Here is a 19,702-nt window from a genome sequence, read left to right on the forward strand (position 1 = left end):
ATCCCAAACTGAAATATCACATTTACATACAGTTGAAGTCGGAAGATTACATACACTTAGGTTGGAGTCATTAAAACTCATTTTTCAACCATTCCACAAATGTATTGTTAACAAACTATAGTTTTGGCAAGTCGGTTAGGACATCTACTTTGTGCATGACACAAGTCCTTTTTCCAACAATTGTTTACAGACAGATTATTTCACATATAATTCACTGTATCACAATTCCAGTGGGTCAGAAGTTTACATACACTAAGTTGACTGTGCCTTTAAACAGCTTGGAAAATTCCAGGAAATTATGTCATGGCTTTAGAAACTTCTCATAGGCTAATTGACATTATTTGACTCAATTGAAAGTGTACCTGTGGATGTATTTCAAGGCCTACCTTCAAACTCAGTGCCTCTTTGCTTGACATCATGGGAAAATCAAAATAAATCAGCCAAGAACTCAGAAAAGAATTGTAGACCTCCACAAGTCTGGTTCATCCTTGGGAGCAATTTCCAAACACATGAAGGTACCACGTTCATCTGTACAAACAATAGTACGCAAGTATAAACACCATGGGACCACGCAGCTGTCATACCGCTCAGGAAGGAGACGCGTTCTGTCTCCTAGAGATGAATGTACTTTGGTGCGAAAAGTGCAAATTAATACCAGAACAGCAGCAAAGGACCATGTGAAGATGCTGGACGAAACAGGTACAAAAGTATCTATATCCACAGTAAACTGAGTCCTATATCGACATAACCTGAAAGGCCGCTCAGCAAGGAAGAAGCCACTGCTCCAAAACCGCCATAAAAAAGCCAGACTACGGTTTGCAACTGCACATGGGGACAAAGATCTGACTTTTTGGGAAATGTCCTCTGGTCTGATGAAACAAAAATAGAACTGTTTGGCCATAATGACCATTGTTATGTTTAATTTTTATTTTTTGTTATTTTTTTATTTCACCTTTATTTAACCAGGTAGGCTAGTTTAGGCTATTTACAACTAGGTAGGCTATTTACAACTGCAACCTGGCCAAGATAAAGCAAAGCAGTGCGACACAAACAACAGCACAGAGTTACACATGGAATATTCAAACATACAGTCAATAATACAATAGAAAAAGTCTATATACAGTGTATGCAAATGAGGTAGGATAAGGGAGGTAAGGCAATAAATAGGCCATAGTGGCTAAATAATTACAATATTGCAATTAAACACTGGAGTGATAGATGTGCAGAAGATGAGTGTGTAAGTAGGGATACTGGGGTGCAAAGGAGCAAAATAAATAACAGTATGGGGATGAGGTAGTTGGATGGGCTATTTACAGATGGGCTATGTACAGGTGCAGTGATCTGTGAGCTGCTCTGACAACTGATGCTTAAAGTTAGTGAGGGAGATATGAGTCTCCAGCTTCAGTGATTTTTGCAGTTCGTTCCAGTCATTGGCAGCAGAGAACTGGAAGGAAAGGCGGCCAAATGAGGAGTTGGTTTTGGGGGCAACCAGTGAAATATACCAGCTGGAGCGTGTGCTACAGGTGGGTGCTGCTATTGTGACCAGTGAGCTGAGATAAGGCGGGGCTTTACCTAGAAAATACTTGATGACCTGGAGCCAGTGGGTTTGGCGACGAATATGAAGCGAGGGCCAGCCAACGAGAGCATACAGGTCACAGTGGTGGGTAATATATGGGGCGGCAGGGTAGCCTAGTGGTTAGAGCGTTGGACTAGTAACCAAAAGGTTGCAAGATTGAATCCCCGAGCTGACACAGTACAAATCTGTTATTCTGCCCCTGAACAGGCAGACAGGCACTGTTCCTAGGCCGTCATTGAAAATAAGAATTTGTTCTTAACTGACTTGCCTAGTAAAATAAAGATAAATTAAATATGGGGCTTTGATGGCACTGTAATAGACTGCATCCAATTTGCTGAGTAGAGTGTTGGAGGCTATTTTGTAGATGACATCGCCAAAGTCAAGGATCGGTAGGATAGTTACGAGAATATGTTTGGCAGCATGTGTCACATTCGTCATACGAAAGAGACCAAGGTGTAGCGTGGTATGCGTACATTCTTCTTTATTTAAAGAATGAAATACTGAACAAACTAACAAAATAACAAAACAAACCATGACGCTATATGAATAATGCAGACAGGCAACTAAACATAGAACAAGATCCCACAAACACCAAAGGGAAATGGCTACCTAAATATGATCCCCAATCAGAGACAACGATAAACAGCTGCCTCTGATTGGGAACCATATCAGGCCACCATAAACATACAAATACCTGGACCTACAAAAACCCTAGACATACAAAAACCCTAGACAATACAAAACCCCTAGACAAACAAAAAACTAGCGTATCCAGCCTAGTCACACCCTGACCTAACCAAAATATAAAGAAAACAGAGATATCTCAGGTCAGGGCGTGACAGCATGAGTGAAGGCTTTGTTACGAAATAGGAAGCTGATTCTAGATTTAATTTTCGATTGGAGATGCTTAATGTGAGTCTGGAAGGAGAGTTTACAGTCTAACCAGACACCTAGGTATTTGTAGTTGTCCACATATTCTAAGTCAGAACCGTCCAGAGTAGTGATGCTCGACGGGCCGGCAGGTGTGGGCAGCAATCGGTTGAAGAGCATGCATTTAGTTTGATTTGCATTTAAGAGCAGTTGAAGGCCACGGAAGGAAAGTTGTATGGCATTGAAGCTCGTCTGGAGGTTAGTTAACACAGTGTCCAAAGAAGGGCCAGAAGTATGCAGAATGGTGTCGTCTGCGTAGAGGTGGACCAGAGAATCACCAGCAGCAAGAGCGACATCATTGATGTATACAGAGAAAAGATTCGGCCCGAGGATGAACTCTGTGGCGCCTCCAATATGACACACTGAACTCTGTTTGAGAAGTAGTTGGTGAACCAGGCGAGGCAGTCATTTGAGAAACCAAGGCTGTTGAGATGATACGAAAGAGAGGTTGAACAGGCTAGTAATAGGGGTTGCAACAATTTCAACAGATAATTTTAGAAAGAGTGTGTCCAGACTGTCTGGCTGATTTGTAGGGGTCCAGATTTTGCAGCTCTTTCAGAACATCAGCTATCTGGATTTGGGTGAAGGATAAATGGGGAGGCTTGGGCAAGTTGCTGTGGGGGGTGGAGGGCTGTTGGCTGGGGTAGGGGTAGCCAGGTGGAAAGCATGTCCAGCCGTAGAAAAATGCTTATTGAAATTCTCAATTATCACGGATTTATCGGTGGTGACAGTGTTTCCTAGCCTCAGTGCAGTGGGCAGCTGGGATTAGGTGCTCTTATTCTCCATGGACTTTATAGTGTCCCAGAACTTTTTGGAGTTTGTGCTACAGGATTCAAGTTTCTGCTTTTAAAGCTAGCCTTTGCTTTCCTAACTGCCTGTGTATAATTATTCCTAACTTCCCTGAGAAGTTGCATATCGGGGGGGCTGTTCGATGCTAATGCAGTACACCACAGAATGTTTTTGTGCTGGTCAAGTGCAGTCAGATCTGGAGTGAACCAATGGCTATATCTGATCCTGGTTCCAAATTTTTTGAATGGGGTATGCTTATTTAAGATGATGAGGAAAGCACTTTTAAAGAATAACCAGGCATCCTCTACTCCTTCCGGGAGACTGGGGCCAGGTCGATTAGAAAGACCTGCTCGCTGAAGTGTTTTAGGGAGAGTTTGACAATGATGAGGGGTGGTCATTTGACAGCAGACCCATTATGGACGCAGGCAATGAGGCAGTGATCGTTGAGATCCTGGTTGAAGACAGCAGAGGTGTATTTGGAGGGCAGGTTGGTTAGGATGATATGTTTCGAGGGAAAAGGGGAAGGCCTGCAAGCCGAAGAACACCATCCCAACCGTGAACCACGGGGGTGGCAGCATCATGTTGTGGGGGTGCTTTGCTGCAGGAGGGACTGGTGAACTTCACAAAATAGATGGCATCATGAGAATGGAAAATTATGTGGATATATTGAAGCAACATCTCAAGACATCAGTCAGGAAGTTAAAGCTTGGTCGCAAATGGGTCTTCCAAATGGACAATGACCCCAAGCATACTTCCAAAGTTGTGGCAAAAGAACAACAAAGTCAAGGTATTGGAGTGGCCATCACAAAGCCCTGACCTCAATCATATAGAACATTTGTGGGCAGAACTGAAAAAGCGTGTGCGAGCAAGGAGGCCTACAAACCTGATTCAGTTACACCAGCTCTGTCAGGAGGAATGGGCCAGAATTCACCCAACTTATTGTGGGAAGCTTGTGGAAGGCTACCCGAAACATTTGACACAAGTTAAACAATTTAAAGGCACTTCTACCAAATACAAATTGAGTGTATGTAATCTTCTGACCCACTGGGAATGTGATGAAAGAAATAAAAGCAGAAATAAATCATTCTCTCTACTATTATTCTGACATTTTACATTCTCAAAATAAAGTGGTGATCCTAACTGACAGGGAATTTTTACTAGGATTACATTTCAGGAATTGTGAAAAACTGAGTTTAAATGTCTTTGGCTAAGGTGTATGTAAACTTCCGATTTCAACTGTAAGTATTCAGACCATTTACTCTGTACAGTGTTGAAGTACCTTTGGCAGTGATTACAGCCTCGAGTCTTCTTGGGTTTCACCTGATTTTCTCCCATTCTTCTTTGCAGATCCTCTCAAGCTCTTTCAGGTTGGTTGGGGATTGTCGCTGCACAGGTATTTTCAGGTCTCTCCAGAGATGTTCAATCAGGTTCAAGTCCGGGCTCTGGCTGGGCCACTCAAGGACATACAAAGACTTGTCCCGAAGCCACTCCTGCGTTGTCTTGGCTGTGGGTTGTTGTCCTGTTGGAAGGTGAACCTTTTCCCCAGTCTGAGGTCCTGGGTGCTCTGGAACAGGTTTTCATCAAGGATCTCTCTGTACTCTTCTCCATTCATCTTTCCCTCGATCCTGACTAGTCTCCCATTTTTTTTAGAAAAAGGCTGTAAAACGTAACAAAATGTGGAAAAAGTCAAGGGGTCTAAATACTTTCCTAATGCACTGTAGACCCACTATGATGTCTACCTATAGTCTCCACATCCTCATCATACCTCCCTATCCCTTTAACTGCCATTCGTTGCAAATGTTTGGAATATAATGCTGACATTTGAAATAGTAATGAATAGGCCCTATATTTAATGTTTTGATGGCCTCCTGGTACGGTTTACATTGTTACAAGCTATGCAGCTAAAATAAGTCTGTTATTAACAAATCACCAACCAAGTAACCGACATTTGTGCCAATACAATTCCGTGTAGGTTATAGGTCATGCATTGCATTTATTTATTTATTTATTTATTTCACACATCAAAGCTAGAGTAACGGAATTGTCAAATAGCAAATAATTAGGAATGTAGCCTACAATATTTATGAACATAACAGGAAAATGAGTATTCATTTATTACTGTATATGGCATTTGTCAACCTTTTCATTTACAGTACTGAGTACTCATCATTACAGTAGTTCACTGACTGAATCCAGCAGAGGGCACAACTGTCCTATGGTGTGGCCTTCTCCATATTAAGTTGCCCTACCCCTGGTCCCAGTTCCTTCTTTATAGTACATAGTGTATTTCTCATTATATATGTATACATATATAAATATATTTTGTCAAAATGTTTGCTATTACTACACAACATTAAAAAAACACCTTCAAAAACACAATACAGTAAATGCGATTTGAAGTTAGATCAAATAATGAATATGCTGTTCAATTTTTATAATTATTTTAATCATTTCGTTAACTACTAAATTACTATATTTCTATATTCAGTGTAAAGCCTACAGAAAGAGGTGTGTAACAGCAGAACAATCAAAACCTCATCTTGAAAAAATCTCTTCCTGAGAGAGAGAGAGAGAGAGAGGGGGGCGCAAAAGAGAGAGCGGGCTTTGAGAGAACTATTGACTTTTCTAAACACAACATTTTCAGACTATATTCACATAAGTACTATAGATCTCCAGCACTTAAATTCAGACAGAATAGAATAACAAAAGTACACTTGACTTACCTTGAGAGACAGAGAAGACATGAGCAGAGTTAACATGAGTGGTGTGCTCATCTTCTTCATGGTCGCCATCACTGCTGTGCAGGGACAAAAATCAGGTTGAGATGGTTTCTATGGCTTCTTTGTTCAAATCAGTTGTCCTATATTTACATGTATTACAATGTAGAGATTGATTGTATTAAACAGAAAAAAATGGTTTAGTTATATATTGAAAGTATTTACAGTTCTTCTCAATAGTGTACAAGCAATTCTGGGATCTGTGTTGAAACGTATCCATAGCAGAACATCAATGATCAAATGCTCAAATAGATTTACAGAACTTCTGATCGTTTTATTGCCTTAGTAACTGACTTGCATATCTTACCCTTTTGCAAAACTTTAAATACAAATGTCATCAGTGAATACAAAACTCACTGTCTAGTGTTCAGTTCAAGAATATTAACACATTGTTTTCATCAGAAGATAAATGTTTCCTGCAATCAGTAACTACTACTGCACAAAAAGTCTCACATCAGTGTCATACCATGTACAATATATGGAAAGATCTATGTGTAATTGTTATGATTTTTCACAATACTGCAGACAATGAAGTTGGGTTACTTTTACATAACCTTGGGTTACTCCTAAGTCATCATAGCCAACATTGTGTCCTTTCATTATAGAGCTTTGCTTTCATGTGGATTTAGGCCTATACATTCATGTCAAGTGTGTTCCTCCATTGTCCTCAACCTTCCATATTTCTATTGTGGATTGTGTTTCAGTGCACCAATGAAAAGTCTACAAATGTATAACCTTTGCATTGAATACATGGAATTGAATTGTGATGATACCAATGAACGAATCCTGCACACAATGTGCATTTAAAAAAAAATCTGGAATAATATTTTGTGTATGAAATTGTTTGGAGAAATATGTGTCAAAGGAGAATAGTTCCCCATAATTCTGCACTTTTGGATAGTTGTACTCAAATGTTTTATCATCATGATTAAGTGACTGCAAAGAAAATGTATTGATCTACTGGGATTTTTTAAAGACAGACTAACTTTCTGTTTTGTCTGCTTGGAATCAAGAGATATGTATAGTTGTGTCTATCTTTTTGCAGGCAGTCGTGTTCTTTGGATAAATGTATTTGCAATTTTGACGGTATAATGTAGTTTTGATAAATGTACTGTATATGTTTTGAGAAGGCAACTACATTGACTGTTTTCCAACAGGCCATAGAGTTCTGTGTCTTGTGGACTCTGTTTTGAAGATCGACAACATTGTTACAAACAACTGCTTGTACATGATTGAGAACAACTGTAATGTTGAATGTCTTGTTTGGTGTCAATTCAATTAATTCAATGTTAGTTTTTTTAAAAAGTTAGCTGTGAAGTAAATACTTTTTCTCATGCATTAAATAAATAAATGTAAAGAGTATGTGGTAATGTCAATTGTTGTTTGTTTCAGGGTGTGTATCCTTCTTGAGAAGCATTGTTACTATGACATGTCCCGGGGGGGTGAATTAATGAAAAAAGATGACTCCTCATTTACATTAGATAAGAGTGATAAAAGCAAAGGAAATATATACACCCATTGACACTCATACACCCATACACCCATTGACTCATCTTCTTCCTTCTTCCCTTCATACACCCATGTTTTAACACAATTTGACTACTAACCCTATCTGTATTGTTTTTGGTGTTGCAGTGTGTGAAAACTGCTTGAGCTGGATGTGACTCTGGTCACCAGAGTTGGGGACCTGCTGGTGAAAGGAGAGTCATCATGAAAGTCATCTTCATTGTGTATAGCTGGGCTCAGAAGAAGTCTGGACCTGCTGCACCCCAAAAACGTAACGCTGTTACCATCTGATTATCCATCAGCCAACAATGGCACTTGGTGATAGGGAGCGCTCTCAACTATTTATTTTGACCATACCCAGGACTACTCGACAGCAAAGTATTCACACATCATAAAAATATAAATTCCTCTGTGGCATAGTATTGATCATTTCTTATCGGTACAGTGAATATTTATTTATAATAATTTATATTTGGTTTTCACCTTAGAGACGTACCGCTCAGCAGGCCGTGGTCCACCAGTGGTGCCAAGTCCTGACTATGAGGTAGGCTGTCGACCACCACCTCTTGTCCATCTCTCCATCTGTATTTTGTGCTTTTATTCCATCCGTATCTCCTACCTATTCTTCATTCCACATCTCATGGTTAGCCAATGTCTGTCAGCATGTTAGGGAGATGGTCTAGGCTAGCTATTCACAATACTTCTGGTGAAGATTCATAAAAAAAGAGTGTTGTTGCAATGGAAATTGATCTGTGAATCTGACTTAAACTGATCTGTGAATCTGACTTAAACTGACCTGTGAATCTGACTTCAACTGACCTGTGAATCTGACTTAAACTGATCTGTGAATCTGACTTAAACTGACCTGTGAATCTGACTTAATTAACAACAACAAATAGCTACAGCAGTCACCTAAAGCCTTTATTTCCCCCCTGACAGCCCCTTAGCGTGGCAACCTGCAGCAGAGATATCTACGCTACCCACAGGACTGGGTAGACTATCCTTTCACCAGACCACACCTGTTCTCTAGGACCCCTCTGATGCCCTGGACCAGCAGGCCTCAGCTCACCCTGCCATCAAAGAGGAGGGGAGAAGGCTCTGTAGTTCTTAGCATAGACTTAAAGAGCTTCTTATTTGAGCTTGATGTGTAAAAAGTGTGATATCATGATTTAGTTAAAACTATAGTTCAGAATTACTGTAACTAGCGATAATAGTGATCAACATAGTGTTGCTCGACTTTTAGATGTTTGCTGTACTGAAAAACAACTTGTACATATCTGTGTAGATCAACTGTTGTAAAATGGTATCAATGCATGCAGATGCCAAGTTCTTCCTCCTCACAATGTTAATGCTGCCTGTATATACACTGAGTGTACAAAACACCATCCTAATATTGAGTTGAACCCCCTTTTGCACTTAGAACAGCATCAATTCATTGGGTTATGGGCTACAAGGTGTCGAAATCGTTCCACAGGGATGCTGGCCGATGTAGACTCCAAGGCTTGCCACAGTAGTGTCAAGTTGGCTGGATGTTCTGTGGGTGTTGGACCATTCTTGATACACACAGGACACTGTTGTCTTGCCCATTCACCCTCTGAATGGCACACACACAATCTATGTCTCAATCCATGTCAAAGCTTAAAAATCCTTCTTTAACCTCTCTCCCTTCAACTACACTGATTGAAGTGGATTTAACAAGTGAAGTCAATAAGGGATCACAGCTTTCACCTGGATTCACCTGGTCAGTCTATGACATGGAAAGAGCAGGTGTTCTTAATGTTTTGTGCAGCTAGCGTATTAGCACATATACAGTGGGGCAAAAAAGTATTTAGTCAACCACCAATTGTGCAAGTTCTGCAACTTAAAAAGATGAGAGAGGCCTGGAATTTTCATCATAGGTACACTTCAACTATGACAGACAAAATGAGAAAAAAAATCCAGAAAATCACATTGTAGGATTTTTAATGAATTTATTTGCAAATTATGGTGGAAAATAAGTATTTGGTCACCTACAAACAAGCAAGATTTCTGGCTCTCACAGACCTATAACTTCTCCTTTAAGAGGATCCTCTGTCCTCCACTTGTTACCTGTATTAATGGCACCTGTTTGAACTTGTTATCAGTATAAAAGACACCTGTCCACAACCTCAAACAGTCACACTCCAAACTCCACTATGGCCAAGACCAAAGAGCTGTCAAAGGACACCAGAAACAGACCTGCACCAGGCTGGGAAGACTGAATCTGCAATAGGTAAGCAGCTTGGTGTGAAGAAATCAACTGTGGGAGCAATTATTAGGAAATGGAAGACATACAAGACCACTGATAATCTCCCTCGATCTGGGGCTCCACGCAAGATCTCACCCCGTGGGGTCAAAATGATCACAAGAACGGTGAGCAAAAATCCCAGAGCCACATGGGGGACCTAGTGAATGACCTGCAGAGAGCTGGGACAAAGTAACAAAGCCGACCATCAGTAACACACTACGTCGCCAGGGACTCAAATCCTGCAGTGCCAGACGTGTCCAGGCCTGTCTGAAGAGCATTTGGATGATCCAGAAGAAGATTGGGAGAATGTCATATGGTCAGATGAAACCAAAATAGAACTACTTCATTGTGAGCCACTATGACACAAAGGAAAGGTTAGTTTTATGAAGTGTAGTGTCATGCGATTAAAGAGTCTAGCTAGTTTGCGGTTCTTTATCTTCAGTCGGCTGTCATGCCTTAAGCCGCAGATGCCTGCACCCCTTACGCTTACTGGAAATGATGGTGGATGATTGGCCAGGTCTCTCTGTTGCTAATCATGAGGATCTCATCGGAAACACGTCACATATGAGTGCAGGCAGACTTTACTTACCCGCATCAGTGGAAAGAAAAGTTTTTTTGTTTTTTTTGCCTTACACTAACTTTGTGTTGCAAGAATGTAGTGAAAATAATGTCTACTGGATGTATTTAAGAAAAATCTTTTGACAAGAATAAAGACCTTCTTACGACATTCAAGTGTAGGTGTCTATAGTTGCTTCCTACCGTTTTGTATCAATGAGTGACTGGATAGATCAATCAAGCCCTGCACTTGCACAGCTGATGAATCTAATTATGGTCCAGAGTGAAGTCCAAGAACATGGAGCGTGCACACCTGGAACACCGGTTTGAATGATATCTGTTAAATCTGATCAACAGTGGTTCATTTGGAGAATTTGAGTGTTGTGTTAAATGTGTCTGTTTGCAAGTGTGGTTGATTTGTGTGTGTGTGTAGGTCTGTGTGTTTGTCTGTGTGTCTGTCTATGTGTAGGTCTGTCTGTCTGTGTGTGTGTGTGTGTGTGTGTGTGTGTGTGTGTGTGTGTGTGTGTGTGTGTGTGTGTGTGTGTGTGTGTGTGTGTGTGTGTGTGTGTGTGTGTGTGTGTGTGTGTGTGATGTGAACATGGATATGTGGGTGTTGGTTGTGTACGCTGTGAGCTCTGTGTTGTTTGAGCTCTTTCCGTTTGATCTCCTCTCTAAGCTCCGTTAGGAAACCGCACTTTGTAGACTAGCAGAAGTAAACCCCCATAACCACACTCGAAAAGCATCTCATATATCATGTGCTCTGTTCCATTAGAATTGACACATTCGGGCTTCCTGTAGAGCAAACCCTCCACTAAAGCTGCTCTCTGTGTGGTAGTAAATAAGTGGAATAGTCAGATCGGAAAAAACTACTGACTCACTTAAAGATCTCATAAAAAGTAGGATGAAACCAGAAATAACAAGTCACAATCAGTGAACATGTATTTTGTGACCAACTTTCCATTTAATTTGCATTACATTATTTATGTTATTTGTATTCTTTTCACCAGGTTAGTCTCGTTGAGATTAAAAAACTATTTTCCAAGAGAGACCTGGCCAAAATAGAAGCGCACACACACACTTTATTGTCCACCATAGATTTGACCCTAGCCTTAAACTAATTCAAGGACACGAGCTCCTGCAATTTAATGTCCTTTTGTATCTTGTTCCAAGTGGAAGGGCAAGAAAACTGGAATGCTTTTTAAATTTTTTATACCAAACTCTGTACGGGCACAGTCAACAAGATACAGTCCTGTGAGCGTAGGCAATTGTTGTCATTTGTCTGCTGGACAATGTAGGTACACAGGTAAAAAGGGAGCTGTCTCAGTATGGCCTGATCAATGAAGACGTAACCAATGACTATGTCTCCGAAGAGCTAAGGAAGGCCAGCCCACTCTCATATAGAGGGTACAGTGATGAGTGAGAGCTTTGGAATTCATAACAAACCTCCTTTTCCCATGGTACTCCTGAGTTCATAACAAACCTCCTTCCCCATGGTACACCTGAATTCATAATAAACCTCAGCTCCCCATGGTACACCTGAGTTCATAACAAACCTCCTTCCCCATGGTACACCTGAGTTCATAACAAACCTCCGCTCCCCATGGTACACCTGAATTCATAACAAACCTCAGCTCCCCATGGTACACCTGAGTTCATAACAAACCTCCTTCCCCATGGTACACCTGAATTCACAACAAACCTCCGTTCCCCATGGTACACCTGAATTCAAAACAAACCTCAGCTCCCCATGGTACACCTGAATTCATAATAAACCTCAGCTCCCCATGGTACACCTGAGTTCATAACAAACCTCCTTCCCCATGGTACACCTGAATTCACAACAAACCTCCGCTCCCCATGGTACACCTGAGTTCATAACAAACCTCCTTCCCCATGGTACACCTGAATTCACAACAAACCTCCGCTCCCCATGGTACACCTGAATTCACAACAAACCTCCGCTCCCCATGGTACACCTGAATTCGTCAAACATTTTCTGTACACAGGTTGAAAAAAGGTATCAGCTAGGACTATAAAAGCAAATAACAAATTATGTTACGTCATGGAATGACAAAACAGCCTAAATGAAAACAAATATAAATACAAGGAAAATGTATATATGTCTATATACAGTAATATTAACCTTATGAGGCATCATGCCAAACAAATTCTCAATATAAAAATTGGGGAAATCAACAAACATGTGTGAAGTTGGACAAATACAATTTATGGTACCAAAAGGAAATCTTAGCTCTAGCAAAGCAGTAGATCAAAGTAAACAAAGCAACAGAGCAAACAGTCAATGACTCTGTACATCAAATGGACAGTTGAGGGACTTGTCATGGATTTCTGCCTTCACTCAATGCATTACAACAATTCTTTTGTGGTTTGTAAAAGTAATGTAGCACTGAGCACATTTTATTTGTAGACAAATGTGTGGTCATACGCACAACCTTAAAAAAAACATAGGTACCGGGCTGATAAATAATACTAGTAAAGAACAAGATGGTCCGCACAACATTAAAGCTCCCAATTCACTATGTTTCAATCCGAAACAAATCTTCGAACGGAGCTTAAAGAGTGTGCTCTACATTTTATTTTTCTCTTTATCTCCTTTCTGGCAGAGTGCTGTACTCAGATCTGTCCATGCGCCTTTTATTCAGGGGCTGTGAAAGAAAAAAGAAAAGAAAAGAAAAGAAAAGAAAAAAGAAAAGAAAAAAAAAGAAAAGAAAAAAGAAAAGAAAAGAAAAAAAAGAAAAGAAAAGAAAAGAAAAGAAAAGAAAAGAAAAGAAAAGAAAGAAAGAAAGAAAGAAATAAAGAAAGAAAGAAAGAAAGAAAGAAAGAAAGAAAGAAAGAAAGAAAGAAAGATCAGACAGACACAAATGGATCAACCCATCGCTATATGACTTTGACTCGTTATTTTGTTCATGTCAAGATCGTGGCTCAAAGAAGCCAGGAAACACCTACCTGATAGTTGCCAGTGGGGTCTTCGTTTGCACTCGCCTCATTGTTGATGAGCCCCATTTTGCTAGATGCTAGGGGTGAAAGACAGAAATGAAATATTGCATTACATTATTGATTATGGTCTTCATGTGTATTATTTTTGAATGTTTACTGTAAAATATTTCATTTTTAAGAATATCTCAATCAGAAGTGTTCACTTCTGAGTTTTCTCCATTCTATGCGCAACGTTTAAAGTAAGGGCTCGTCAGGTATCATTCAAATTTCAAGTTCACATATCCTATGTTTTTCCCCTTTGTGTGGTCACTCACTTTTCTTGCCGGTGATCCGTGTTGCTTTGGGCTGTGAGGCGATGCTGTAGACAGCTACTCCAATCAGGACAGTGGCCACCAGGTCTCCCACAACCATCCCTACAGCCGCAGTTGTATCCAGCTCGACGCAGTTATCACAGGCTGGGAACACACACACACACACACACACACACACACAAGCACGCCACACACACACGTACGTTATAATGATGTGTGTTAAAATGGCATACACACAAAACAAAACATTGACTTCTATTATTGTGAGGTATAATTATACATTGAGGGAAATGGCAGTACTGTACTTACTCCGAAGTTTCACATAGATTTTGACCTGGTTTCCTTCTGAGACAAGATCTTTGACATTCTTGCATACATACTCATTTGTGTTCTCATCCTTGTATTCCAGTGTTTGAGTAGTCTCATTAGTATTTTGAAAATGGAAACCATCAGGACATGATAATTTGATCTTGTCCGAGGAGGATTCATCCACTTTTATTTGAAGTTCTAAAGAAATAAACACACCAGCATTAGATAAGATAGATTGATAAGCCCTTTCGGGATATTCGTGTTTCTCTCCATCTACTTTTTCCTCATGCTCTGTTTCTGTTATTTAAGCAAATGCATATTAGGTAGACATACAGTCAGGTCTATAATTATTGGCACCCTTGATAAAGATAAACAAAAAAGACTGTATGAAATAAATGAGCTATACTGTATGCTCAAATATTTATGATTATTTAATACTAATACAATTAATACAACTAATACAATTGCTCAGAGAAAGAGATTTTGTTTAACAAGTAATACAAAAAAATATTAAAAAGATAAGGGTAAACATTATTGGCACTCCCTTTTTCAATAATCTAGCACCCTCCCCTTGCGAGGATAATTACACAGCCTTTTTGTAAAATGTTTTATGAGATTGGAAAACACGTTGGCAGATCAGAGACCTGGCAGTGTGGTGCCAGGACAACAATCTCAGCACCAACATCAGCAAGAAAAAAGGAGCTGATTCTGAACTATAGGAAACGGAGGGCCAAGCAAGCCCCCATCCAAATAGATGGGGGTAAAGTGGAGCAGGTCGAGAGCTTCAAATTCCTTGGTGTCCACATCACTAAGGAATTATCATGGTCCACACACACCAACAGAGTCGTGAAGAGGGCACGACGCCTCTTCCCCCTCTGAAAAGATTCGGCATGGGCCCTCAGATCCTAAAAAAAGTTTGATCATTGAGAGCATCTTGACTGGCTGCATCACGGCTTGGTATGGCAAATGCTTGCATCTGACAGCAAAGCGCTACAGAGGGTAGTGTGTACAGCCCAGTACATCACTGGGGCCGAGCTCCCTGCCATCCGGGACCTCTGTACCAGGCGGTGTCAGAGAAAGACCCTAAAAATTATCAAAGACTCCAGTCACCCTAGTCATAGACTATTCTCTCTGCCACCGCACGGCAAGTGGTACCGATGGACCAAGTCTGGAACCAACAGGACCCTGAACAGCTTTTACCCCTAAGCCATAAGACAGCTAAAAACACTGAACAAAAATATAAATGCAACATTGAAAGTGTTGGTCCCATGTTTAATGTGCTGTAATAAAAGATCCCAGAAATGTTCCATGCGCACAAGCTTATTTATCTCAAATGTTGTGCACATCCCTGTTAGTGAGCATTTCTCCTTTGCCAAGATAATCCGTCCACCTGACAGGTGTGGCATATCAAGAAGCCGATTCAACAGCATGATCATAACACAGGTGCACCTTTTGTTGGGGGCAGTAAAAGGCCACTCTAAAATGTGAAGTTTTGTCACACAACACAATGCCACAGATGTCTCAAGTTTTGAGGGAGCGAGCAATTGGCATGCTGACCACCAGAGCTGTTGCCAGATAATTTAATGTTTATTTCTCTACCATAAGCCACCTCCAACAACGTTTTAGAGAATTTGGCAGTATGTTGAACCAGACTCACAACCGCAGACCACGTCTATGGTGTCGTGTGGGTGAGCAGTTTGCTGATGTCAACATTGTGAACAGAGTGCCCCATGGTGGCGGTGGGGTTATGGTATGGGCAGACATAAGCTTCGGACAACGAACACGATTGCATTTTTTTAATGACAATTTGAATGTACAGAGATTCCATGACTAGATCCTGAGGCCCATTGTCTTGGCATTCATCTGCCGCCATCACCTCATGTTTCAGCATGATAATGCACGGCCCCATGTCGCAAGGATCTTCAACAATTCCTGGAAGCTGAAAACGTCCCAGTTCTTCCATGGCCTGCATATTCCAGACATGTCACCCATTGAAGATATTTGGGATGCTGTGTACGACACGTCGATCCACACCTTTGACTCATCACATGCGCTGCTGTTCCTGTTTATTATCTATCCTGTTGCCTAGTCACTTTATCCCTACCTATATGTACTTATCTTCCTCAATTACCTCGTACCCTGCACATCGACTCGGTACTGGTACCCCGTATATATAGCCAAGTTATCATTGACCTAGTACTGGTGCCCCGTATATATAGCCAAGTTATCAATGACTCAGTACTGGTACCCCGTATATATAGCCAAGTTATCATTGACCTAGTAATGGTACCCCGTATATATAGCCAAGTTATCATTGACCTAGTACTGGTACCCCGTATATATAGCCAAGTTATAATTGACCTAGTACTGGTGCCCCGTATATATAGCCAAGTTATCATTGACCTAGTACTGGTACCCCGTATATATAGCCAAGTTATCATTGACCTAGTAATGGTACCCCGTATATATAGCCAAGTTATAATTGACCTAGTACTGGTGCCCCGTATATATAGCCAAGTTATCATTGACCTAGTACTGGTACCCCGTATATATAGCCAAGTTATCATTGACCTAGTACTGGTACCCCGTATATATAGCCAAGTTATCATTGACCTAGTAATGGTACCCCGTATATATAGCCAAGTTATCATTGACCTAGTACTGGTACCCCGTATATATAGCCAAGTTATCATTGACCTAGTACTGGTGCCCCGTATATATAGCCAAGTTATCATTAACCTAGTACTGGTGCCCCGTATATATAGCCAAGTTATCATTGACCTAGTACTGGTGCCCCGTATATATAGCCAAGTTATCATTGACCTAGTACTGGTGCCCCGTATATATAGCCAAGTTATCATTGACCTAGTACTGGTGCCCCGTATATATATAGCCAAGTTATCATTGACCTAGTATTGGTGCCCCGTATATATAGCCAAGTTATCATTGACCTAGTACTGGTGCCCCGTATATATAGCCAAGTTATCATTGACCTAGTACTGGTGCCCGTATATATAGCCAAGTTATCATTGACCTAGTACTGGTGCCCCGTGTATATAGCCAAGTTATCATTGACCTAGTACTGCTGCCCTGTATATATAGCCAAGTTATCATTGACCTAGTACTGGTGCCCCGTGTATATAGCCAAGTTATCATTGACCTAGTACTGGTGCCGCGTGTATATATAGCCAAGTTATCATTGACCTAGTACTGGTGCCCCGTATATATAGCCAAGTTATCATTGACCTAGTACTGGTGCCCCGTATATATAGCCAAGTTATCATTACTCATTGTGTATTTATTCCTTGTGTTATTATTTCTCTTTCTTTCTCTCTGCATTGTTGGGAAGGGCTCGTAAGTAAGCATTTCACTGTTAGTCTACACCTGTTGTTTACGAAGCATTAGACAAATACCATTTGATTTGATCCTAGACCATTCCTCCACACATAATCTTTCCAGATCCTTGATATCCTTCGTCTGCTCTTATGGACGGCCCTTTTCAATTCAAACTACAGGTTTAAAATGGAGTTCAAGTCCAGAGCCTAAGATGGCCATTGCAAAATGCTGATTCTGCGGTCAATTAACCATTTCTTTGTGGATTTTGAGTGCTCGTTTTTATGGTCTTGCTAGATGATCCTGGCAGAAGCAACCAGGTTTTTGTCTACAATGTCCTGTTACTTACCAGTAGAAACAAAATAGCCCCATAACATCAAAAGATCCACCACCATATTTTACAGTAGGTATGAGATACTTTTCTGCATATGCTTCTGTTTTTCAACACCAAACCCACCACTGATGTCTGTGGCCGAAGAGCTCAATTTTCATACAATCTGACCATAGCACCGGTTCCAATCTAAATGCCAACGTCATTTATCAAACTCCAGGCGGTGCTACGGTCAGATGACAAAATCATATTTTTTTTCTGAGCAATTTCATTAGTATAAATTAATATAACTTTTTCTGCATATAATATAGCTCAGTTTTTGTATTATATCTTTTATACAGTATGTTCTGCTCATCTCTCAAGGATGCCAATACTTATGGTGGGTTTTAGTCAGTTCGGTTAGATAGTTTTGAATATTAAATTAAACGAGGAGAAAACCTGATCTATGCCCAGATCATGCCCTAAGATTCATAGTTAGATCGAAACAGGACCTGGATTAAATCTGGTCACTTACTTGGGACTGAATCTTCAGCTACTGTAAAAAGAATGGGGGAAGCATCAGTTAGGGTCACAGTAAAAAGATCCGAAAGTGACCTTGACATCATTGATGTTGTACTTTTTAAATGTCATCCATCTGATTAATCTAGTCAGGAATAATACTAAAAAGTGATCAGAAAAAAACTGGTGTGTTGAATCATTTCTGACATTTTTTTTAATGCAGTCTGTCAATGTATTTTTTTTTTCATAGATATTCTCCCAAAACGTACCAGTCATGGTCCAAATCACCAACAGATGAGCCAAGAGTATGGTCCTCTTCATTCTACTTACTCTTCTCTCGATTCTCCTGGGGAAATTAAACTGGTGTATCATTTCATACACTGCCATTGTAGGAGACACCATTTCTGTCCCTAGTCAGCCATTTTAATTTTACTCAAACTTCTATTTTGTATCATAATAGAAAGACACGTACATCTTTATTTACTGAATTGAGACATATCACAAAAAAACACCTTTACACAATTATATTGATTTGTTGTTGTTTTGTGTCATTTTACACATCCTTAGGCTCCAACAAACCTTTTAAATTGTAAACCTTTCTAATGCCAGTGATGCCAACTCTTTAAGCGTCTCTATCAACTCTTCAGAATAGGAGTTCAAAAATAAAAACATACCTTAATATGGAATCCTTTCCCCTGTATGTTTCCAAAAAGTCTTCAAAATGTCACCTTCTCAGTAGGTCTGTCGGTCTCTATGTCTATGAGGAGGAAGTGTGTATGATTGGTTTATCTTCCGTTACACCGGGGGCTGTCTCTATCTGGTACCTCTGTCATTTCTCTGGGTTGAGTTATGAGTGAGGCCACAGCTCAAAATATCTTCAACATGCTGCTTTAGCAAGTCACTTTTGATACAACTATGTCCCAATGTGTAATACCATATTATAAAGGGTAAGAAGAATTACATTTGGGCCTACGGTAAATTGCAAAAAATCATTTGAGAGAGTCTAATGGTTTTTAGTATGGAATATGATTTTACGAAGTCGTAAAACATGATTATGATCATACTCACATTTCTTTAAGAAAGTTATGTCCCAATGATTCTGTAGAACCTAAAATCCCTACTGCTCTGCAAAAGGAGCCGTGTGAGGAAGACAGAGAGATGATCCCACAAAGCAGCTTCCTGCTTGGCTACGGTAGACCACAACACCCTGTAACCTACAACTGGCACCTGGAACACAGTCACACTCTCACCCAGTCACTAAGACACATTGCCTCAAACACTACCCACCCCTACATCAAAAAACAACAACAATGCACTAACCAAAGGTAAGACAGAAAACACTTTTCTTGGAAGAATTGCAGTAGACAAAATGTTGATTTTGGGGGTCATAACATCGTCTTTCTGTTCAAATCTACACACAATCACATCTAGCCAGTCAGCAGTGTCAGAACCATAAAATATAGGACAGTATAACTTCCCTCTCAGCAGTGTCCAATGAACACAATCTGGGATATATAATTGTCATATGTAAATGTCATTACAATTTCCATCAGAGTAAAGGCT

At 40.3% G+C, this 19,702-nt stretch overlaps 1 protein-coding gene and 1 long non-coding RNA gene across 2 annotated transcripts; one reads left to right on the top strand and one right to left on the bottom strand.

The window, feature by feature from the left end:
• Positions 1-5,811: 5,811 nt before the first annotated feature.
• On the top strand, positions 5,812-9,207 carry LOC112267557. The gene is made up of 4 exons (XR_002956107.2): positions 5,812-6,113; positions 7,708-7,849; positions 8,067-8,122; positions 8,518-9,207. It is a non-coding gene; the product is annotated as an uncharacterized LOC112267557 (long non-coding RNA).
• Positions 9,208-11,338: 2,131 nt separating this feature from the next.
• LOC112266839 (T-cell surface glycoprotein CD3 delta chain) lies at positions 11,339-19,348 on the bottom strand. The gene is made up of 8 exons (XM_042297205.1): positions 19,208-19,348; positions 18,814-18,896; positions 18,409-18,485; positions 18,156-18,176; positions 13,978-14,175; positions 13,672-13,812; positions 13,367-13,434; positions 11,339-13,065 (listed from the first exon to the last, which is right to left on the bottom strand). Exons 3-8 carry the CDS (start codon positions 18,458-18,460, stop codon positions 13,006-13,008), a joined length of 540 nt encoding a protein of 179 aa, XP_042153139.1. The 5' UTR covers positions 18,461-18,485; positions 18,814-18,896; positions 19,208-19,348; the 3' UTR covers positions 11,339-13,005.
• Between the last annotated feature and the right edge of the window lie 354 nt (positions 19,349-19,702).

Source organism: Oncorhynchus tshawytscha, linkage group LG14, assembly GCF_018296145.1.
Source record: "Oncorhynchus tshawytscha isolate Ot180627B linkage group LG14, Otsh_v2.0, whole genome shotgun sequence".
Classification (NCBI taxonomy): domain Eukaryota; kingdom Metazoa; phylum Chordata; class Actinopteri; order Salmoniformes; family Salmonidae; genus Oncorhynchus; species Oncorhynchus tshawytscha.